The 23,068-nt window shown below is 27.1% G+C and overlaps 7 protein-coding genes across 7 annotated transcripts; 2 read left to right on the top strand and 5 right to left on the bottom strand.

Annotated features, from left to right (window-relative positions):
• Nucleotides 1–1,679: 1,679 nt before the first annotated feature.
• MKS88_003742 (ferredoxin--NADP reductase) lies at nt 1,680–3,060 on the top strand (the record flags this gene model as incomplete). The annotated part of the gene is made up of 2 exons (XM_067216862.1): nt 1,680–1,714; nt 2,145–3,060. The coding sequence occupies 2 exons, from the start codon at nt 1,680–1,682 to the stop codon at nt 3,058–3,060; spliced, it is 951 nt and encodes a 316-aa protein (XP_067072554.1).
• A 438-nt stretch (nt 3,061–3,498) lies between these two features.
• Nucleotides 3,499–4,931, bottom strand: MKS88_003741 (EGF-like membrane protein; the record flags this gene model as incomplete). Its single annotated transcript, XM_067216861.1, has 4 exons — nt 3,499–3,638; nt 3,835–3,882; nt 4,136–4,435; nt 4,679–4,931. 4 exons carry the CDS (start codon nt 4,929–4,931, stop codon nt 3,499–3,501), a joined length of 741 nt encoding a protein of 246 aa, XP_067072553.1.
• A 2,408-nt stretch (nt 4,932–7,339) lies between these two features.
• MKS88_003740 (MEI2-like RNA-binding protein) lies at nt 7,340–8,644 on the bottom strand (the record flags this gene model as incomplete). The annotated part of the gene is made up of 1 exon (XM_067216860.1): nt 7,340–8,644. One exon carries the CDS (start codon nt 8,642–8,644, stop codon nt 7,340–7,342), a length of 1,305 nt encoding a protein of 434 aa, XP_067072552.1.
• A 339-nt stretch (nt 8,645–8,983) lies between these two features.
• On the bottom strand, nt 8,984–9,401 carry MKS88_003739 (uncharacterized protein; the record flags this gene model as incomplete). The annotated part of the gene is made up of 2 exons (XM_067216859.1): nt 8,984–9,178; nt 9,366–9,401. The coding sequence occupies 2 exons, from the start codon at nt 9,399–9,401 to the stop codon at nt 8,984–8,986; spliced, it is 231 nt and encodes a 76-aa protein (XP_067072551.1).
• A 2,236-nt stretch (nt 9,402–11,637) lies between these two features.
• MKS88_003738 (uncharacterized protein) lies at nt 11,638–14,978 on the bottom strand (the record flags this gene model as incomplete). The annotated part of the gene is made up of 9 exons (XM_067216858.1): nt 11,638–11,696; nt 11,890–11,949; nt 12,282–12,401; nt 12,725–12,868; nt 13,107–13,148; nt 13,444–13,488; nt 13,667–13,757; nt 13,958–14,244; nt 14,912–14,978. The coding sequence occupies 9 exons, from the start codon at nt 14,976–14,978 to the stop codon at nt 11,638–11,640; spliced, it is 915 nt and encodes a 304-aa protein (XP_067072550.1).
• Nucleotides 14,979–16,397: 1,419 nt separating this feature from the next.
• Nucleotides 16,398–18,595, top strand: MKS88_003737 (splicing factor-like protein 1; the record flags this gene model as incomplete). Its single annotated transcript, XM_067216857.1, has 2 exons — nt 16,398–18,321; nt 18,471–18,595. The coding sequence occupies 2 exons, from the start codon at nt 16,398–16,400 to the stop codon at nt 18,593–18,595; spliced, it is 2,049 nt and encodes a 682-aa protein (XP_067072549.1).
• Nucleotides 18,596–18,872: 277 nt separating this feature from the next.
• On the bottom strand, nt 18,873–21,815 carry MKS88_003736 (ATP-dependent RNA helicase SUV3; the record flags this gene model as incomplete). The annotated part of the gene is made up of 1 exon (XM_067216856.1): nt 18,873–21,815. One exon carries the CDS (start codon nt 21,813–21,815, stop codon nt 18,873–18,875), a length of 2,943 nt encoding a protein of 980 aa, XP_067072548.1.
• Nucleotides 21,816–23,068: the final 1,253 nt, after the last annotated feature.

Here is a 23,068-nt window from a genome sequence, read left to right as displayed (position 1 = left end):
CCTGTGGCTAGTGAAATCCTTTTGATTGAACGAAGAAAGAGCGTATACCATTCATAAGATACATGTGAATGTATGCTTATGTATGTACATAAGTAAATTTTTGTAGTACACAACGCCAATGTATATATACACTGTCAGCTTTTACAGTTTAGAAAAAGAGGAAGGATCATACATTTATTTTGTCAAATAAGTGAAGTTATTTATCGAATAGTAATCCGTATGGCACTGTTTATGTATATATATTTTTATTTGTAAACAATTTAGTTTTATTTTATGTTACTCTAATCTATTTTATTTTATTTATTTATTTATTTTATTTATTTATTTATTTTTTTATTTATTTTATTTTATTTATTTATTTTATTTATTTATTTATTTTATTTATTTATTTATTTATTTATTTTATTTATTTTATTTATTTTTTTTTTTTATTTTTTAAGTTTGATTTGTTTTATGGTGAACTCAGTTTTAAAAATAAATTTATTCTTGCGCAAATTATTTGTGAAATTGTAAAATAAAAAAAATAGGCCTTATTCTATGCACATTTATATATATACTTACATGTATATACATAAGTGCCTGCTTAGATATGTATATGCTTTCATACATGCGCCCATACTTGCTCAAATACGTCCTTACTTGCATACATACGTACATGCTTACGTACTATTCAGTACCTTAGCTGCCATTTTTGTATTCTTCTTTTTAAAATACACTGAGAAAGGGGGGAATACGTAAAAAAATTATGCGCCTGCTGTATATGTATGTGTATGTATATATATTTTTATATATGCGTAGATATGTATACATATAGATAGATTGATAGATAGATACATTTATATTCACTGTTATGAAAATAATTGCCATTTGTATGTTTTGTTTTAAATAACAGGAATAAAATATTACAGACCAAACTGCTGCGACTTTTAATGATATTATGTAGAGACGTTTAATATTAAGGTAAGTACTAATAGAAACAACTTTCCTTTTTTTTTTTTTCTACGAAACTTGATAGTATTTTTAAGATATATCGTTTAATATCATTTGTAAGGTAAACATATAAATAAATAAATCAAATCAAAGAAAAACAAGAGCATTCTTGATATCCTTTTTTTTTTATTTTTCAATTAATTAAATACTTGTATATATATGTATATATTACTGTGAGTAAATTGGTATTTGTCAGAAAAGAGGCAAAGTGCATATAATGTGTTTGTTTTTAAAAAGATTTATTCATATATTTACCTTAACAGTTAACATGATTTCAGAGTAAAAAGGGGCAAAAAAGGAGAACTTCATTTTAGCTTCTCCAATTTAGGCATATTTTGCAAGGAGGAACAAGTTATGTATACGCATATGTATATGTATGTATTTGTCTATATATGCATACACACCTGGGTCCTTAATCACTCGTACATACATCAACAGATACAAAAACGCGCAAAGGGTTAATCACTGAAGCAACAACAAAAAAGGGTGAAATAGGAAGTTGGGCTATCAAAAAATTATAAAAGGATAACATTAATTTTTTCAAAAAAAAAAAAGAAAAAAAGAAAAAAAGGTAAAACATTAAGGGGCTTGTGTGTTATGTTATTAATTCTGTTATCTTATAATTTTCTTTTTAAAAGAGGAAGAAACAGCACAAAAATAAGAAAAAAAAAAAAAAAAAGCGTTAGAAAATGGGAAATATGCTTAATGTGCAGATAACTACATGGTAAATGTGTATAAATGTTTGTAAATGTGTATAAGGGCATGTGTTCATGTGTCCATGTGTTCACGTATGTATATGTGCATGTGCGTATATACTTGCGCATGTACATATGCATGGATGTGTTGCACAAGCCCCATGCACTGGGACTACATTTTTAAAAAACTGCAACACAGAGTGAAACAGATTTATTAGATGAACTTTTATCTTGTGCTTATACTAGCAGCTATAATAGCTGGGGCGTTTTCAAATGAGAAGAATAGACAAAATTATAGTAGAATAATAAAAAAAAGAAATAGTGAAAATAGGATGATAAAACTAGTATTATTTTTATATAGAAATACTGTACATAAAAAAAAAAAAAAAAATTTAAAAATTGGAACAGTAAAGAGAATAATATATGTTCCTATATATACACGGTTAAAAATCCATTAAGGTGCAAAGTAGTAGATAAGGTAAAACTAGTGAGAAAAAATGCTTTACATGATGTTTATAATCTCGAAATTAATCATAATGGAATGTTACAGTATATAGAAGGTCAGTCATGCGGAATAATACCATATTACAACCAATTAGATGAGTTAAAAGATAAAATTTTAAATGAACAAAATTGTAATGATAGTAGTGTGAATGGACAAAATTGCAGTGATAATAATGTACATGCAAACACTAAGGAAGGGGGGAACATAAAACGAAAGAATTGCGCAAGATTGTATTCAATATCTTCTAGTAATTCACAGAATTTATCTGTAGCTATAAGGATTCATAAATATGTGGATGAAACGGATGGAATAAAACAATTAAAATATGGTTACTGCTCAGAGTTTATAGAAAACATAAAAAAGAATGATAATATTTATTTAACTGGACCACATGGAAATTTTAATTTACCAAATGATGTTGTTGAAAAAAATGTTAACTTAATTTTAGTGGCAACTGGAACTGGTATTTCTCCATATATTTCTTTTTTAAAAAAAATATTAGGCTGCGAAAATACTAATATGAATAAGAGCTCAAATTATAATGGTCTTATATATTTATTTTATGGGGTATATAATGAAGACTCTATTTTATATATAAGTGAACTGGAACATTTTAAAAAAGTGTATCCACATAATTTACATATTACTTACATTTTTTCTGTAAATAAAAATAAGGATGGATGTTCTTTTCATGTTCAAGATGAAATATTTAAAAGGAAAGAAGAGTTTTTGCATCTTTTTAACTATTACAAATGTGAGCTATATATATGTGGACACAAATCCATAAAAAATAAAATTTTAGATATTTTGAAAAATGATCAGGAGTTGGACAGGGAAAAGAGGAAAAGGGTACATGTGGAAGTTTATTAACCATGTACTAGCTAATAAATGCATTAAAAAAAAAATGCAGCCAATTCGAAGTTCTTACGTACTACGTGCATGTTACGTATACGTATACATATATATATATATATATATATATATATATATATATATATATGTACATATGTGTAAGACCTCCCATTCGCTTGCATGTACGTGCATACGGCTAGACTTGTATTCTCAAAGTCCCTACCTTTGTTAAGGAGACAAAATAGGTCGAAAAAATATGTTAATAAAAAATATGGATATTCATTAACTGCTACTGATACGCGGGTTTGCATCTGTATACATGCATATATATACATATACATATATAAATAGGTACATATGCGTATACATTAGCTATTCATGTGCGGTTATACGCATAGTTGCACATGTAACAATGCGTCCGTACGAGCTAATCTGGAAATGGTAGAAATTCTTACCCTATTCCTTTTTTTTACTGTTAAACCCAGTAAAATAGCTCATCAATGAATTTGAAAGAAAATTAAAACACACATTACAGCAGAATAAGAATAGGATCAAGACGCTTATAATATAAATGAGCCACCATATGGCGTATGTCGCTGCGATAGGAAGAAAAGGAAACGAACATGTGCATATATATTATGTACATATATGTATACATATACACACATATGTATATATCATGAAAGCGGGGAAGAGAAAAAAAAAAAAAAAAAAAAAACTACGAACATAAATATTTAGATACAAAATGAACGAAAAAAATAAGCAAAAAGGAAATGAAAAAAATAAATTCACCTGGCGTGTGATAAACAGCGTATTTCGACAACCCCCTTCTAATTTGCTCTGTTGAATGTTAAAAAGAAAAAAATAAAATAATAAAATGATGAAATGATAAAATGATGAAATGATAAAATGATGAAATGATAAAATGATGAAATGATAAAATGATGAAATGATAAAATGATGAAATGATAAAATGATAAAATGATAAAATGATAAAATGATAAAATGCTAAAATAACATCGTGCTCTTGTATATATGTGCTCTTATATACCCATGCACACACGTATATATATGTATAAATGTATACACATACTTAACGCTTTCATTTCATGTGGCGTTCTTTTATTATTACCGTCGCATGGTGGTGGCACTTCAACCTGTTGGTTTCCCCAGGTCAGCAAACTCGAGTTTTGTTTGTCCTTTTGAGTCCACCCGTTATTACATTTACAGATAATTCTATTAAGTTTTATAATAAAGATGCAAGTACCATTTAAGCAGGGATTTGTTTCTGGAAAGGAACAAGGGTTATTTTCAATTTCACAATTTTTCCCCTTAAAGAAGGCACCGCACTCGCACTTGTAAAATGGTCTTTTCTCAGTCGGTATGCAAGACCCTTGTAAAAAAAAAAAAATAATAATAATAAATTAAAGAAATAAGCAAATAAGCAAATAAGCAAAATGATATATACTTAATATGTTAAGGGGAAGATGTAAAAGAAGGAAAAAAAAATGGAAAATAAACTGCGCAATTTGACGTAATACCGTTTAGCACAAATTAAGCAAAAATCAAAAAAAAAAATAAAAGAATCGTTTTTATCTAAAATTATTGCTTTATTTTTATGATAAACCTGTTTTACATAAGGCAATAGAACAAGATGAGTCCATTCCCATTATATTGCAATCCTTGTCGCAAACGTTCCATTTTTCCGTACAGTATATTCCTTTTTCATTTTCATTACATAAGCATACATACTTATTATCGTCTAACACGTAACACCCATTTTTGCATTTATGTTTATCATTGCAGTTTATGCAAAAGGAAATAGGGAGTTTATTGAGCAAAAACAAAATATGTAATAGTCTCACAATGAAAGGAGAAAGCACGACCATAACTTGTGTGTGGAAAACGGGAAAAATTAAAGGAATAGTAAAATAAAACAAATAATTGAATAAATAAATAATTTAATGATTAAATGTATAAATAATTACATAAATATATATATACAAATATATATCTGCTTATACATATATATATATATATATATATATATATATACGTCAACATACATAGAGGGAAAAATAAGTGTAATAAAATGTAATCATTTTCAAAAAAAAAAAAATGACTCAACAGTTATTCGTTACACAATAAATTCATTTAAGTAAAACATTTTTGAGTAAAATCAATTCATAATTATTGAAAGTAGTGGGACTAATGGTAAATTTTTTTTTTTTTTTTTTTTTTTATTGAGATCGAAGCGAATTCTAATTTAAGCATTTGATATATTCTTCGTTATATTATGACTCATTTGCTTTTTATTTTATTTTTCTCATTCCATTTCGTTTATTTTTCTCATTCCATTTCGTTTATTTTTCTCATTCCATTTCGTTTATTTTGCTCATTCTGTTTTGTTTATTTTACTCATTCTATTTCGTTTATTTTGCTCATTCTGTTTTGTATATTTTGCTCATTCTGTTTTGTATATTTTACTCATTCTATTTCTTTTATTTTGCTCATTCTGTTTTGTATATTTTGCCAATTTAAGTAATTTTGTTTTTATTTTTTTGTCTAATTTTTTAATTTCCATATTAGATCTGACACTCACGGAATAAAATATGTATCTCCAATATTTAGTGAATGTAAAAGGGAAAATAAATACATCATTTCATAGTATTATTTAATTTTGTTTAAATATAAATGAAAAAAATATCGTAGCATAAAATTTAATCAAAATTGGAAGGTACATACACGTGGGCTTACTGTTTTAGGAGTTCATAATATGCATAAGTAAATGCATAATATACACGAATAAATGTATGTATAAAAGGATACATATTCTTTCTTTCTTCCTTTTTTACAATAGCCGAGCTAATGGTTAAACAACTAGTTCTCCCTTCGTACATTTCAATTTACTGCTTTAATCATACCCTTTACCATTTAAAAAAAAAAAAAAAAAAGCATAAACACACTGCATGCTTCTCTGTTTTTTATGTAAGATCATTCTCTCAGAAAAACGGGTAGACGAAGTTTAACCTGTTAAACACAGCTAAGCACAAATCCAAGGTTAAAAAATAGAAAAAAAATTTTTTTTTTTTTTTTTTTAATATTCATAAAGGGCTAAATAGCCAACTGTAATAGATTATTTATGGACAGATTAATTTGTTATAAAATATGTAGGCATACCTTTTTGATATTAATTAAAATATATAAAAAACGTAATTCAATTCAGAAAAAAAAGGAAATATGTTTAAAAAGGGAAGCAGGAACAATAGTTCGTTATAAGGTACGTATATACTTACGTGAACGTACATATTCATATGTATATGTTTTTATATATACGCACATGGATGTAGACAAAATGGTATTCATGATCATTTACAAAATAAAAATGAAAAAATAAACTATGTTTATTCAAAAATAAAAAAGCAATAAAAAAAAAAAAAGAAAAAAAATTAGTACAATAATATAATAGTAAAATAGTTTAATGGCAAAAAAGTATAAAAGTAAAATAGTATAACAGTGTGTAACACTAAGATAGAGTTGTAAAACGTTATATCACTAAAATGGTAAAATAAAATAACAAAATAAACCTCTTATTATCATCAAAAAATTTACAATACGTTTTTATTTGTAAAATATATAAGTTTATCATATAAATAGTATATTAAAAAAGGATAAAAGGAAATTCACCCATTAACACATAATGATTTATAAATGTAGATGAGCATATACATTCACATCCCTGTAGGACCTCACACGAATAGACGTATTCCCACATATATGCACAAACATATACACATGTATATAAACGTATGCGCAATTTTTATTCATCATTATACTACTATATGTAGCATTTTTTTTGTTCACATACTTTTAAGTAATCATTTACTACATTATTCTTTAATGCGGAAAAAAAAAAAAAGAAAGGAAAATAAAAGAACATATGAATTAAATAAGGCGTAAAAAATAAATAATGAAGATTCTATCTGTAGTGGTTGTATTCTTAATTTTATATAAATCCGATAAATTTTCAGTAGTAAAGAGGATATATATATATATATATATATAGGGAGATTACATATACTAAGTCTGGGCATGTATATATGTGAAGACGAAATATACATATTTGGGAATATATTTTGTTGGTATAATTATGTACGTTCACTATGTTCACCTGCACTTATATTTGCACGCACCTGTGCACATATAACTTCCTTATATATATATGTATCGTTTGTGCGTGTGCATAAATATACACATTTACAGCGAACGGGTGGCAGCTGCATTATCATCTTGCATGTTAATACTTTTGGGACCTCAATTTAATAGCTGGAAGAGGACCATCCGAATCAGGCCATGAAACGGATATGCCGTTTTGAAAAAGCATGGGTTTGTATTGAGGTATTGGTATAGTCATAATTGCGGAATTTCTGTAATGCTCAATATTTGCTTTTAGACCTTGTACTCTTCCCCATGTAACTGTGCAAACTTTATTGCTTTTAAAAGCATTTAGCTTGTAATTATTAAAAAATTTTATAAACAGTTCAGCATAATGGGGGTGTATAAAATTAATAAATGCATATCCAACATTACATTTGTTTCGGAAATCAATTGGTAAATAAAAAAAATCATATAAGCCTTTAAAATGCTTATTCATAACGTCCATTAACATATTTTGAGTATACTTGTTAGGTATATTTCTTAGCATGACTGTTGTTAGCACATTACTATTGTTATTATCTAAATTATGAATATTTAGTATAGTACCAAGGGGTATACTATCTTCACATTTATATATAACATTGTTCACAATACTGTCGTTAAAAATACAGTGGTTACTACTACCTATACCACTACTGCTACTAGTGGCGCATGCACCGCTGCTACCACTAACGATATATTTACTGCTAGACCCTAGTTCATCCTTTACATTGGCATTGCTCTTATCTCCTCGATTTAGATAATCTATATACGTACTGTTAGGTGTAATAGGTCTTAGAGTATTAGGACCGTTCTGTTTTTCTTCGTAATCTTTTTTGTTAAAATAAGGGTTGCTTACCAATTTATGATTACTACTACATTTGGTAAAAAATAGGGCATTTGATTTTAGAGCATTTTTCATTTTTTCACTATTCAAAATATTACTACTATTAATAGTAGTACTAACTTTTTTAATGTTCTTATTTTCCAGTAAATCCACATGTTCATTTATTATCATTTCATTTTCTTTATCACTATTATTATCCGAATTCATGTGTATCATGGTTGTTATTGTATTTAATTCACATCTTTCATCTTTGGTCTTAAGCAATTTTAAATTGATTTCATTAAATAAAGCATATCTTAATATTCTTTTTTCATGACTATTATTGTCCATAGTACTAATATAATTATTTTTTCCCTTTATAAATACACTATCATCTTTATCATTTGTAAATATCTTATTCAAATATTCTAACCGGCTGTTATTGTTGTCATTACCTTTTTTATTGTACAGAACATAAGGGGATATATATGTGTTTTTTATGTGAACTGTTCTTTTATTTTTTATATTTTTATTAACAGCTTCTTCTGTCAACGATGGTCCTCTAAGGTGAACATTCATTTTATATGATCCCTTCTCCCTCAGCTTTGCGTACTTCTGCTCAGTTATAATTTCAGCTCAGGCAATTCTTCTCTCTTTTTCGTCTTACTCCTTACGTTCTTTTTACTTCCCTTTCTTCCCTCTCGATTACCTAGTAGCCTGTTTTAATTTTAAATCGTACTACTGTATTTTTTCTATATCTTGTTATTTGCTACAATTTCTTGCTATTTGTTCCAATTTCCTGCTATTTGTTCCAATTTCTTGTATTTGTTCCAATTTCTTGTATTTGTTCCAATTTCTTGTATTTGTTCCAATTTCCTGCTATTTGTTTCAATTTCTTGTATTTGTTCCAATTTCTTGCTATTTGTTCCAATTTCCTGCTATTTGTTTCAATTTCTTGTATTTGTTCCAATTTCTTGTATTTGTTCCAATTTCTTGTATTTGTTCCAATTTCTTGCTATTTGCTACAATTTCCTGTATTTGTTCCAATTTCCTGTATTTGTTCCAATTTCCTGCTATTTGTTCCAATTTCCTGCTATTTGCTGCAATTTCTTGCTATTGTTTTCTATAATTTCAGGAAAAAAAAAAAAGAAAAAAAAAGAGAACATATCGGATCAAATGATGATAGCCAAATATTATATTTTTTTTTCTATGACGAACCTTTTTTGTCCCTATTCGCTATTTGCTATTCTATATATGTTGTTCACTATATCCTGTTTACTATTCACTATTAGCTATTTACCTTTCCTTTTTCCTTCTTTAAGTTTGGCAATATCATGTGTCAGGGAACTTAAACTAATGAATATACAAAATAAGAAGTAAATAATATAAAAGCATGAACACAATTAAAAAAGATATACGACTGTTGAAAATGTAAAATAGAACAAATATAATGTGAAGTGTGTATTCTAGTGTTTACACGAATTGCACATCATTATATATTTTTCTCCAAAACGCAAAATTAAAAAAAATTATGGGTTACGTTATTATTATCAGAAGATGGAAAAGCAGTAAAATGGTAAAAAGGAAATATGGCAAAGTGGAAATATGGCAAAGTGGAAATGTGGCAAAATGGAAATGTGGAAAAATGGAAATGTGGAAAAATGGAACAATGACAGAATAGCAAAATGATGAATGACTGCGTAACAAAACGCAAAACGACAAAATAGTATATTTATATAAGCCCAAGCAGCAACGCGGTTGAAAAAAAAAATCTTGTAGTTCCAATTTCTAAGAATCAATTTTTAATTAGATCATTGAATATGTCGATATTCATTTAGCAAAGATAATAAAATTTCATAGTTTATTATTAAAGCTATATGATTATGAATTTTTAAAAGAAATGAAAGCACATGTTCACACATGTGTATATATATTTATTATCATATCACTGAAGATTATGTTAATTTATAGAAAAAAGGAAAAACAAAATAAAAGGGGTTTTAATTCCATTTCTTTTCAAAGAGTTCTAAATGCTATTTGCCATAGCATTCTGATAAAAGGTCCTTAAAAAAAATGGGAATAAAAAAAATGTAAACAAAAATATAATGTAGATTGGTAAATATAAAATAATACTGCTAGAGCAAAAGAACACGCACAACATTTAAATATGTAATTTCGTATATTTTATTTATTTTGTATATTTTATTTATTTTGTATATTTTATTTATTTTGTATATTTTATTTATTTTGTATATTTTATTTATTTTGTATATTTTATTTATTTTGTATATTTTATTTATTTTGTATATTTTATTTATTTCGTATATTTTATTTATTTTGTATATTTTATTTATTTTGTATATTTTATTTATTTTGTATATTTTGTATGTTTTATTTATTTTGTATATTTTGTATGATTTATTTATTTTGTATATTTCATTTATTTTAGTTATTTCAATTATATTAGAAATTTTTTTTTTGTTTGTTTTTATAAAAGGCGCAGAAAGAAACACGTAGATCCAATGGTTGTATTAATGTCGTGTAGCGAAAAGCTTCATTCATGTTTTTATAGACGTAATTTAGGAAGTAGCATCTAAGGAATTAATTAAAAGTCATAGCTTATAAATTCAAAGATTCTCCTTATACAAAAGACACATGAGCTCCATTTGGCATTTGGAATATTTTCGTTTCTCATTTCTATAATGTGTGTGTTTGCATAGCTCGTTGACGCACACATATATACATACATACGCACATACGTACACCCATACATTGCATACATACATACATACATACATATGTATATGATTCTGTACTGTACTCAATAACATTGTTCTTACTCTTTTCCGAATACCTTACATTTTCACGCCTTCTTAAATTATAAGAAAAAACGAAGAAATAAGAAATTATTATCGTTATATAATTATATGCACAAAATTTTTATTTGTCAAATATATTTTTTGGTTATTGGAAAATATATTGTGAAAAAATTCCACTTATAATTCTTATATATATGGAAAAAATATAAATAATAGTATCATATTTAACAAGCTATTTTTTTTTTTATTTTATTGTTTTCCCTTTAAAACTTAGGTATTATAACCCAGAATACGGGAAAAATTAGCACATATTTGAAACGATTCAATATTTTTAATTTATCTGTTTGACGTTCCGAAAAAGTGGCGCAAACAAATTCGCAAATATACAAATACGTTCAAATGTATATACATACATATATATATACATACATACATACATATAAACGTAGATACATACAAACGTAGATACATACAAACGTAGATACATACAAACGTAGATACATACAAACATACATACTTTTATACATACGTACATATATATATACATACATATAAATATGTTGTACGTACGTGCGTATGTCTTTTTTTCTTCTTTTTAAAGTTGCACATGGTTTAATTATACGTACATGTATTTAAAAGAATAATTATTTTAAAAAAAAATGATATAGAAAAAGGCTGTTTGAAAAAAATAATTGTTATATTAACTATATTTAAAAATAATCTTGAACGCTAATTATTTTTACTTTTACATCCTCAGTTTATGATAGACAAATTGTAATTGGCAAAATCCCAGTTTATTTTATTAAACCACTCTAAAAGGTAAAAAAACAAATCAACAAATTAAGAAGTCGATATAAAATAAATAAAAAATATTTATATATTATGTGTCCATGTAAAATATACCCGCATATTTTTTTAAATATATACGTAAAAGTATATGACTAACGTAGATGACTAGCCATGTACTTTTTTTTTTTTTTTTTTTTTTTGTTAAAAAATTCGTACCTTTTATGTAATCAACTCTGGAATTTTTGTAGTCGACATAGTATGCATGCTCCCATACATCTTAATAAAAAGAGGCGAAAAAAAAAATACATATATAGTACAATGAACATGAACATCTATATATATAAGTATATATGTATAATTATATGTTTGTGAAAATTTATTCCTAAACTACAAAGCCCTTGTAATTTTTGAAAATTCTGCGAGGAGATCAATTTTGTGCAAAGATATCCAAAATTATAGTACGGCAAAAAATGCATCAAATGTGAATTGGTGTTGTCTTCCCCTTCACTGGAGTGTACATATATTCTTATATATATATGTTAACGCACATGTTTACATATGCATATGTAATTTTTCACACACTTCTTTATTCTTTCTTTTCCTCTTACCTAAGGTCAGAATTGGTCGTCCGATATTATTCTTTATAGGGTTATCCGCATCATGCCCTTGATAAATTTTTAATTTTTTGTCTTTTATTATTAACCATACCCAGCCACTTCCAAAGTGACCTGAACAGATGTTGTTGTAGGGAAAAATAAACAGAGTTATGAAAGAAGGGATGGAAAAGAAACCAAAAAAACAAAATGAAGGAAATGGTTAAAGTTGAACAGTACATAATAAATGGTGTACAATATATTCTGAATGGTGCAGAATAAATACTGAACAGTGCAGAATAAATACTGAACGGTGCAGAATAAATACTGAACGGTGCAGAATAAATACTGAACGGTGCAGAATAAATACTGAACGGTGCAGAATAAATACCGAACGGTACATAATAAATAACGAGTGGTACATGCTAAACACTGTCCTTATTGAGTAATTACGATACCTGACGCTTCCTTCAAAAACACTTCCTTGAAGTTTTCAAAAGAGGTAAAGGAGTCCTCAATTTTGTTTTTTATTTCACCATATGGTTTTCCTCCACCCTCTTCTTTCAGTCCCAACCAAAATAAATTATGATTAAAAGTTTGGGCTAATACAAAAGAAAAAATAAAGTTGTACAACACAAAATATTACACATATACATATGCGCTATGCTATTTTTACAAAAAAAAGTTGTGGTTAACTAAATGACAATGTAAAAAATGGAAATACGAATGGGGAAAGAAAAGAAGGCGAAGCGATGGAGAATTACATATTTGTACATATTCCTTTGCAATTTTTAATAAAAAGAGACATTTCATATATTTTTCCAATTTTCCAAAGTTTACCAGCATTGTTGTAAATAGGGCCTGTGTATTTTTCTATTACTTCTACGATTTAAAAAAAAAAAGAAAAAAAAAGTATTACTATGTTAGGTACAATATATATCATTTGACGTGTAACGAATAATATATAGTATAATGTAAGTTACGGTATTTACCGTAATACATACAGTGTTATGCATATCACATATTCAAAAGGTAAGTGTATCTTTTAAAAAAATAAAAAGTTTACACGACATACAGAATGTAATGATTATGATTATGATTTTTTTGTTTTTTTTTGTTTTTTTTTCCATTTTTAAGAAGAATAAAGAACAAATTTTAGGTCAACATGTTGATTTACCCTCTAAAGTTAAGTTTCTCAGTTCGTTGTGTTGTTCAGTTAAATCTTGGAAGAAAAAAAAAAAAACATTCATATATGAAGAAAAATAAGCAGAACGGAAAAATTAAAATTTTCAATAGAAAATTTTACAATGTAAGCGGAAACAATATATCAAAACATTATATCATTTTACTGTACAAACACATATATAAAAAACATCTTATTCCAATTTATTTTCCCCTACTATTTAAATTCTTCACATATGTAGCATGATGTTTGCTGTAGTGATATTTAATTGCCTCTTCACTTAAAAAGGGGTCCATCTTTTGAGGGTTCTAAAAAATATTGATGAAATGTTGACCCATGTATGATATGTTGTATACACGTAACTGTATGTGTAGACACTTGAAAAATATTTAATTACTAAGGTATACACAATCATACATACATGCATGTGCAATATGTATATATATATATATATGTATATGCATATGTATATGTGTGCTTTATTAATTCGAACGGTGCATAACGAAACATGTCTATTTGGAATTATTAAAGCTCTATTTACAAATGGTAGTTTCATTAAGGAGAAAGGTTTCGAGTTCCACAATAATTTGACTCCCCATTCTTCATACAGACTTTCATCCAACTTAGAAAAGTATTTATTGTTGTCATTATTACTAATATTACTATTATCATTATTGGTATTTCTAATATTATTATTTCTATTATTGCTAATATTATTGCTATTCTTAGTTACGGGTAAGAAAGCGTTAATGGTTATGTAATTTAATTTGCATGTACTTTTCAACCCATGAATACCTGGGAAAACGAAAAAGTTGGGAGAGCATATTCCCATATACGTACACTGATACATATATATATATATATATATATATATATATATATATATATATATATATATACGTATGCACATTCATTTGTATATACAAGTATAAGGTGCAGCAATACACATACACGCCCACTTGGCTGAAAAAATGGAGCTTTTTTATTTCAATAAAACAGCATTATTTAGAACCTTCAAAAGAGCCGTGTTCCAATATAAATAGGAGTATAAAAAATTTATTAAAAATGCTCAAAGTAACCATTTTCAAAATTGAATTAAACTTGTGTTATACATATATATGTATATATATATAAGCACATAATAAAACAAAAACAGGCAAAATAAATTGCATTAAAATATAAATTCAAAAATTATCACTAAAATGTGTTGAACTTCCTCCTATGTAATTCGTTTTTTTTTTTTTTTTTTTTTTTTTTTGAACGTCAATAAGGTTTTCATTATTTATTTTATTTTATTTTTTTTTTATAGCTCTTTAGTGAATAATATATATAAATATTCACAAATTATACGTACATGTACAGAAATTAAAAACATATTTTAAGCCATCAAATTTTGTTAACCACTTTTGAGATAAAATTTATAAAAAAAAAAAAAAAGAAATTAACACAACCTTTAATTAACCTTCTAAGGTAAACAAAAGACCGAAATGTGATTCACTGGAACTGTGTATCATTATACCTTTTTCCATATTCGCCAAATGGTTCTTTTAAAAAGTTTTCCTTTTTGACTCTATACATGTGAAATACCGCTTTGTACATATATTTAACATATATATTAGTGTTACGTTTTACTTAATCAAAAAGAAGCATATGATGTATTGTTCATGTAACAAAATTAAAAGGGGTAAAAATGTAAAAATAAGCTTTATATGCAAATTAATATGTTAGGGGTAAAAATGTAAAAATGAGCTTTATATGCAAATTAATATGTTACCTTTTTTTTGGAACACCGTTTTGCGAACTTATATTTAGTATAATATATTCATTTGTCTCTACATTTCTTTTTTTTCTTTTATTCTTTTTTTTTTTTTTTATTTACCATTCAGTATATTACAATATTATGAAGAATGCGCCGAAAATTTGCAAGCTCAAAACGAAAAAAAAAAAAAAAAATACAAAAACATATATTTTAATGTAGTACAATATATAATAATATATTATATATAATGTAATGTAATGCATTGTAATATATGCTGAATAGTTATATCGACATTTTAAGTTATAGTAACTTCCAATTTTAATTTTTTTTTTTTTTTTTATAACTCTTTCTTCTGTTAATGTATTAAAGTCAGTGAAAAAAAGATAATATAATAATTACATACTAAAAAAGGGTAAAACAAAATAAAGCACTAACGCGAAGAAGCAATAAAATCATTCTTATTTTAATTAGCAGTAAATAGCTATGATTTTTAAAAATTTTCAGAAAAATTAAATAAGCTTTTTTCTCGTTTGACAAAAACATTTTTGCAAGTAGCTATTATGTACCTTCGTTACTGAGCCAGAGGCATGCCATTTTTTCTTTGCACAATGATGTAATATTTGTTATCTATTATTTGCCCTCATTGAATATTCATATATATATATATATATTATATATATATATATGTACATACTAATTACATACGTACGTACTTACATAAGGACATATAAAATATTCATGTATATCATGTAGAAAATGCTAAATGAATGACAAAAAAAATAAAAAATAAATATTTTAAAAGGAATGGCTAGGCAAAAATAAGTATATTAAGTCACATTGTAAAGGTATTTTTAAGAAAATATCTCGAATTTTATGAGCGCCTCACGAATTTTTGAAGAGCTAAAAGAACGCCAAATCGAATTTTTTTTTATGTATTTTACGCATATATTTATATTATGAACATAATTTACGCACAGATTACGCAAAAATTTTCGTAAGAAAGTTGTGTTTGAAAGTAAAGCTGCCTTTTCGAAAAAAAATATGCACATATACATATATATATATATATATGTAAATGTATATATGCATATATAACTACCCCCTACCCCAAAAAAGTAGTGTGGAAAGTGCCCAATCAGTGTATATTTTCAAAAAATAATTTATAATACCAATATCGGCTCGTGCAGATATGTATTACGATCCATTGGTAGCCCTTGTTAATTTATCCCCAGTTGAAAAATTATGTGATGATCACTCGAAAAAAAAGTCAAGATGGGGAAACATCTTGTCCAATACCGCTTTAGAAGATAAAGTAGTACCAAGTAAATGGGGAGCAGAGGATTACAAGCCATATCTACCACTACCGTTTGTGGATTTCCCCCCAGGGTTAACCCCATCTCAATTAGACCAATTTTTGAGAGAACAAAGATATGATGAATTGACTAAAAAGTTGAATAAAGGAGAATTAGAATATGTAGATCCAGATATAAGACCAGCCTCTCCTCCACCCATATATGATAAAAATGGTAGTAGAATAAATACAAGAGAAGCAAGAATTAAAAATAGTATGATTGAAGAACATCATAGATTAGTTGAATATTTATTAAAACATGTCAAAGGGTTTGTAGCTCCACCAAATTATAAACCAATAAAAAAAATAAGAAAAATAGAAATACCAATGGATAAATATCCTGAATATAATTTTATGGGATTAATTATAGGCCCACGTGGTTGTAATCATAAAAGATTAGAAGCAGAAAGTGGTGCACAAATTAGTATAAGAGGTAAAGGTACGCAAAAAGAAGGGAAAAAAACAGATCATCAGACAGATATAGAGGCAAATATGCCGAAACATGTTCATATATCAGCTGATACAGAAGAATGCGTAGAAAAAGCTGTAAGTTTAATAACTCCTTTATTAGACCCATTTCACCCTTTACATGAAGAATATAAAAAAAAAGGATTAGAACAATTAGCTTTAGTTAATGGTATAAATTTAAATCAATTAGAAACACAAAGATGTTCAATCTGCAATTCTTCTACTCATTTAACATTTGAGTGCCCAGAAAATATGAATTTACAAAATTTTAAAAAACCAGAAATTAAATGTAATTTATGTGGAGATCATGGGCATATAACCCTTGATTGTAAATTAGCAAAACAAAATAATTTTAAGAAAAATGATTTTGATACCTCTAATAATAACATACCTGCACCACCACCTGGTGGTACACCTCCGCCTCCTTATGATAAGGTGAAAAATCATCAATTTAATCAAACAAATAAATATGAAAAAATTAAAATTGATATGGAATATCAAAAAATGATGAGTGAGTTAAACACGGATAAGGAAAATAGCAGTCCCCAATTTGTTGAGTCAGGCAAAAAGACAAATGAAATTACATACGGAAATAACAGTAACAGTGGAAATACTAACAATATTATTAGTAATAATACCATTGGAAATAATGCTACTAGTAACGTTAGCATTAACCCGAGTGGTGATTTTACAATACCAACTAATAGCTTCAACAATTTTAATGATCCAACAATAGACTTCCTAGATTTCAATAATAAATTTCAAAACAGTAATAAAAACGTTAATAATATAATGCCACCAATAAACAGTAAAAATATGAACAATCCAAATTTTATTCCTTTAGGACAAGGTAATAATAACTCATTTAATGATGAATTAAGAGCGTTTAATTCACAAAATTTTTATGATCCCCTATCTAAAAGTAATAGAAATAGTAACAACAGTAATATTAACATTAATGCTTCTATGCGAAATGCTAACGGAAAAAATTTCAATTCAAACGTGAACTATCAAAGTGTAAATAATATTCCTTTAAACCCACCTTTGCCAATGTTACCAAATTTTTTTAATTTCCCATTTATGAACAACGGAATGATGCAAAATGGTTCCTTGCCCTATCCGAATGGTCAACAGGTTCCATCTAATCAACAAATGCCCATAGACCCGTTATACTTGCAGGGTTTTCAGAGTAAGCATACGAATTTTAGCTCATCTGAGTTCATTCATGAGGATGCCTGCGCCAATGCAAGTGTGCGCATACGTGCAAGCTTAAATTACGTTCCATCGATTGTATGTAAATGTATTACTCGTCGCCCATATTTGATGGCGTAATGAGAAATGTGTTTTTACCAAATTGCTATTGTTACTGATACTGTTATTACTACTGTCGTTGCTACGTACAACTGTTATCGGTATTACATTTTTTTTTTTTTTTTTTTATAGATTGGTCGCAAATACCTATGAACTATGCAGATGATGTGCTCGCTCATGCGTCAGCCCCGGAAACGAACCCCCCACCACTGCCATCAGAAGATACGAGTAATCAGGATGATGTGAATATCACATAAAAACACGAAATGAAATAATTCTAAAAAAAATAGTTACAAGAAAATAGAGAAAAACGCACACACGTATCATGCGTGTATGTATCATATATATGTGTTGTGTACGTGAATTCTATGTGTATATATATACACATAATCCGTGTACATATCACATGAGTTGTACATACGCCATACCTCATTTTTTTAATCATTCTGGCTAGCTGCAAAATATGGATCCTCCTTATATGAAGTAGGGGTTTACTCTCCTTAACTAATTTATTTCTCTCTTTTAACGGTTTTGTTAACATTTTGTTAACATGTGAATAATTTCAGTAGAAACTTTATTTTTTTCGTCGTTTACTAAATTTATATTTTTATATATATTAGGAAATTTTGTATGCAACCAGCAGAATAAATCAATTATTTCATAGTAAACTTCTAATACTTTGGTATACTCGTCAAAACCTATGTTGGTATAGTAATTATCCCCTGAAGAACAACTACTTAGGGGTTGACCATCTTTTGAGGGCGTGTTTAATGGGAATCTGACACCAAACGCAGGGAGATTGTTATGTGGATTGTTGCAGTTATTTATTTGTTCATTCTTTATATGATCATTGTATATGTGTTCACTTATTACATGTTCACTGCTTATACGTTTACTTATTATACGTTCGCTGCTTACACGTTCGCTGCTTATACGTTTACTTCGTATGCATTCGATGCTTATCTGGTTGATGTTTACATTTTCGCTATCCGTGTCGACCAAAACAGTAGAATTATTGACAATGGTATCGTTTCCCACAAGTAAGGGTACCTTTCCCATCATATCTTCATCATAATGATTAGTTTCACTTTTAAAATTTTGTTCCTCAGATAGTGTAGGTAGGACATCGCGATCTACACATTCAAAAAAATCAACATACCCAAGTATACTATGACACATAGAAAATGTTTTCATTACATTTAAAATAATTACATTATTTATATTAATAGGAGCTAAGGTATATATAAACAAAATTCGTTTTTCCATATTTATATGTTTTAAAAATTTAGCAATAAATATCATTTGGTTATAATTTTTGGTTAAAAAAAAATAATCATTTAACTTTAAATAATCAACTAGTATTTCCAATATTTCATGTAATTGTATGTTTGCCTTGTGTTCATATTCTAATATTCTTCCTAAATTTTCGATAGTACCAAAATCGGGAAAATATCCTGCACGTAACGGTACGCTACGTTCGTTTTTGTGTAAGAAGCTTCGCCCATCGTAATTAGTATCACCATCATAATTATTAGCAACATTATCGTAATTATTAGCAGCATAATCTCTATTATCATCGTTTGTGTTTGATTCAATTCTGACCTTTGCAGGTGCATCATGTTTCATACGCCCGTTGCTGACTGATGTTACAGAGGAAGTACATAACTCGTGGTTGTTTTGACGACACACTATGTTTAACACACTGCTAAGATAAGTGCACGTGCCATTATAAATATATTTGTAAGGTTGGCTAAAATCTTCATTTATCTCGTTTGAAAATTCGGTACGATCGACAGTTGAAATATTCTTTCTTCTTTCTACTTGTTCATTCCCAGTTAAATGGCAAAGATTTCTATTTTTAAAAATATTTCTTAACATGTTTAGGTCCTCTAAATGCACACAAGTTATATAACCAACTATTTTTTCTGTGCACTTTTCATCATACCTACCAGCTCTTCCTGATATTTGCAAAATTTCAGAAATACTTAAATACCTTAAATTATCTCCATCATATTTTTTCAAAGAATAAAATAATATCCTCTTTATGCTAATATTCAGACCCATACCTATAACATCTGTAGCAATTAAAATAGTTTCCTTATCACTATAATCTTTTTCATTAAGCATGTCTTTATTTCTACCATTTAAAGTAGTTATCCTAGTATCCATTGAGCTGTTTCCTACTTCCTTATCTTCTTTACCTAAGTTACAATAATTGTTAAACAACTCTATTTGTTTCTTCTTAGTTTCTGGGGGTAAAGACCCATAAATAATAAAAACTCTTTTTTTTAATTGTTCACACTTTTTTTTTAATAACATAATATTGCTTCTTGAAAATGTTATTATACAATCACCTGTTTTAAGATTTTCTAAATTTTCTGTATGCTCCTGTAACTCCAATTTGGTTAATCGATTAAATCGTTTTATAATTAATTGATCATTTAATATATCAGATAAATTTTTAATTAAGTGTACAATATATTCACTACCACATAAATATATCTTTTCACATTTTAAATTTATCAATACATTTGTCCAAGCATATCCTCGGATGCTATCATTAATCATTTGAATTTCATCAATAATTGCACAATCATAATTTTTATTTAAAGGAGTCATTTCAATTGTACAAACTGTATGTGAATTGTCTTTTTTTTTGGCTATTTCCTGACCTGTTAATAAATTTACAACTTTATTTAATTTTATTAATTTTTTGTGTATTTCCCATGCTAGCAATCTTAAAGGGGCACAATATAACCCATTTTTTGACTGAATTAATTTGGTAAAAGCTTCATATGTCTTACCACTATTCGTTGGACCAACATATAAATATAATTTCCTTGTTGTTTTCCTTTTTTTTATAAATTCATTTACTTCTGTAAAATCACATATTTTTCTTACATGTTCATAAAAAATCCATTGTTTGTAGTAGTATTTTTTTATAAAATTTTGAAAAATGGTGAAAATTTTTCCATAACGAATTTCCTCCTTTTTTATTATATCATCTTTTTTACATTCTAAACTTTCCATTTCAGTTCCATTTTTTAAAACACTATTATTTTTAATATAGAAGTTATTATAATTATTATTACCACCTTCGCTGTTAAATTCGTTCATAAGCAACTCTCTTAACTCATAGGAATGAGTAGTATCTTCACTGAGACATTTCAAAAAATTATTTCGAACATCATTGTCCATTAAAAAAAATAAAGGAATGCTATACAACTGTGCAATTTTGTTAAGTAACCCTTTTTCATTTGTAATTTTAATTAACAAATTTCTTATTTTTAATGTCTCATTTTCATTTAACGGAATAAGCCGTTGTGCATTTTTGTACTCCTCGTTTATTTTTTCAAAATATTCGTTCGCTTGCCCAGCATAATTCATAAGCCCCTTCATACAGTTAATGATCCCCCGATGTTTGCTGTTAATATCTCTTGCACAGTTGAAGTGAAATTTGTTAAAACATCTTAGCATTTTAAGTGTGTGCGAGAATAAAAAAAGAATATATACATACATACACACAAGCATGTACGCATATGTATAAATTATATATTACAAAAAATTAAGATATACTATCCAATATAAAATATTTACCATTTTTGATTTCTGGAAAAAATGAAGAGCGGATAAATCGCAGTTCATGTAACTTTTTCAAAGTAACAAACAGGGTATACGGGCATACGTAAATATATGCACATATGTAAATACTTTGTATGCATTGTGTAAGTACGTATATATGTACGTACTATTTATGTACGTACGTATGTTGTCCAAATTTTTGGCCATTTTGTTGTATATGCTACAAAATGAGACGAAAAAACTCGATGAAAAAATCCGATTATTTGCGCTAAAAATCTTAATTACTGAGCCACCTTAAATACGCATATGATTTATATATTTTTTATTTTTAGCAATTGGAAAATTACGTTAGAGTAATATATAACATCTCTTCATATTAAAACACATTTGTATTTTCATTTTATTTGTACACCATTCATATTTTGCAGTATAACAATTTTTTTTTTCTCTTCATTCTATCTATTAGCTTAAAATGTGGGATGCTCTTTTTCATATATTTCTTTTGGGTAATTGTTAATTCATAATTTTACGTTATAATTTTTTGTGACACGTGCCTTTATATATACTACTTTTATATATATATATATATATACGTATATATAAATAATATATTTTTATGTTTTCACTATTTTTCTTCTTTCTTCTGTAAAATAATTATGTTACATGTTTCTCCTCATGCCAAGGAAGTGTATTTTACTCTTACTAACCATCTTTTAAAGAGAATATTATATATATCATATTATTAAGGTTATTAGCAAAAAATATTACGATGGGTGCTATTATTTGGTGCTTGTTTTTAAAATATCAGTGTCAGCAGGTACACCCTCTGAAAAGTTGGCACACAGAGCATGTGTGCATTTGCCCATTTATATTATGCGGATACTTACATAAATGTGATAAACCATAACAAAATGAAAAAAAAAAAATTCGACTGCGCATTCGGCAGATTAATTAATTCTGTTTATATATGATTTATGACAAGAATGCGCTTAACAAAAGGATGCGTTACTTTATATTCACCCTTAATGATAAAAGCGCCAAGTAATTTTTTTTTTTAAATGGAGCTCAATAAAATATAACGATTTTTAATTATAAATATGCATATATACCTTATGTATTCATTTTTGTGTATACTTATCAAACTTAAA

This window comes from Plasmodium brasilianum, chromosome 11 (assembly GCF_023973825.1).
Source record: "Plasmodium brasilianum strain Bolivian I chromosome 11, whole genome shotgun sequence".
Lineage (NCBI taxonomy): Eukaryota > Apicomplexa > Aconoidasida > Haemosporida > Plasmodiidae > Plasmodium > Plasmodium brasilianum.
Note: the sequence above shows the minus strand (reverse complement) of the source record. Positions and strands in the feature narration are given on the sequence as shown.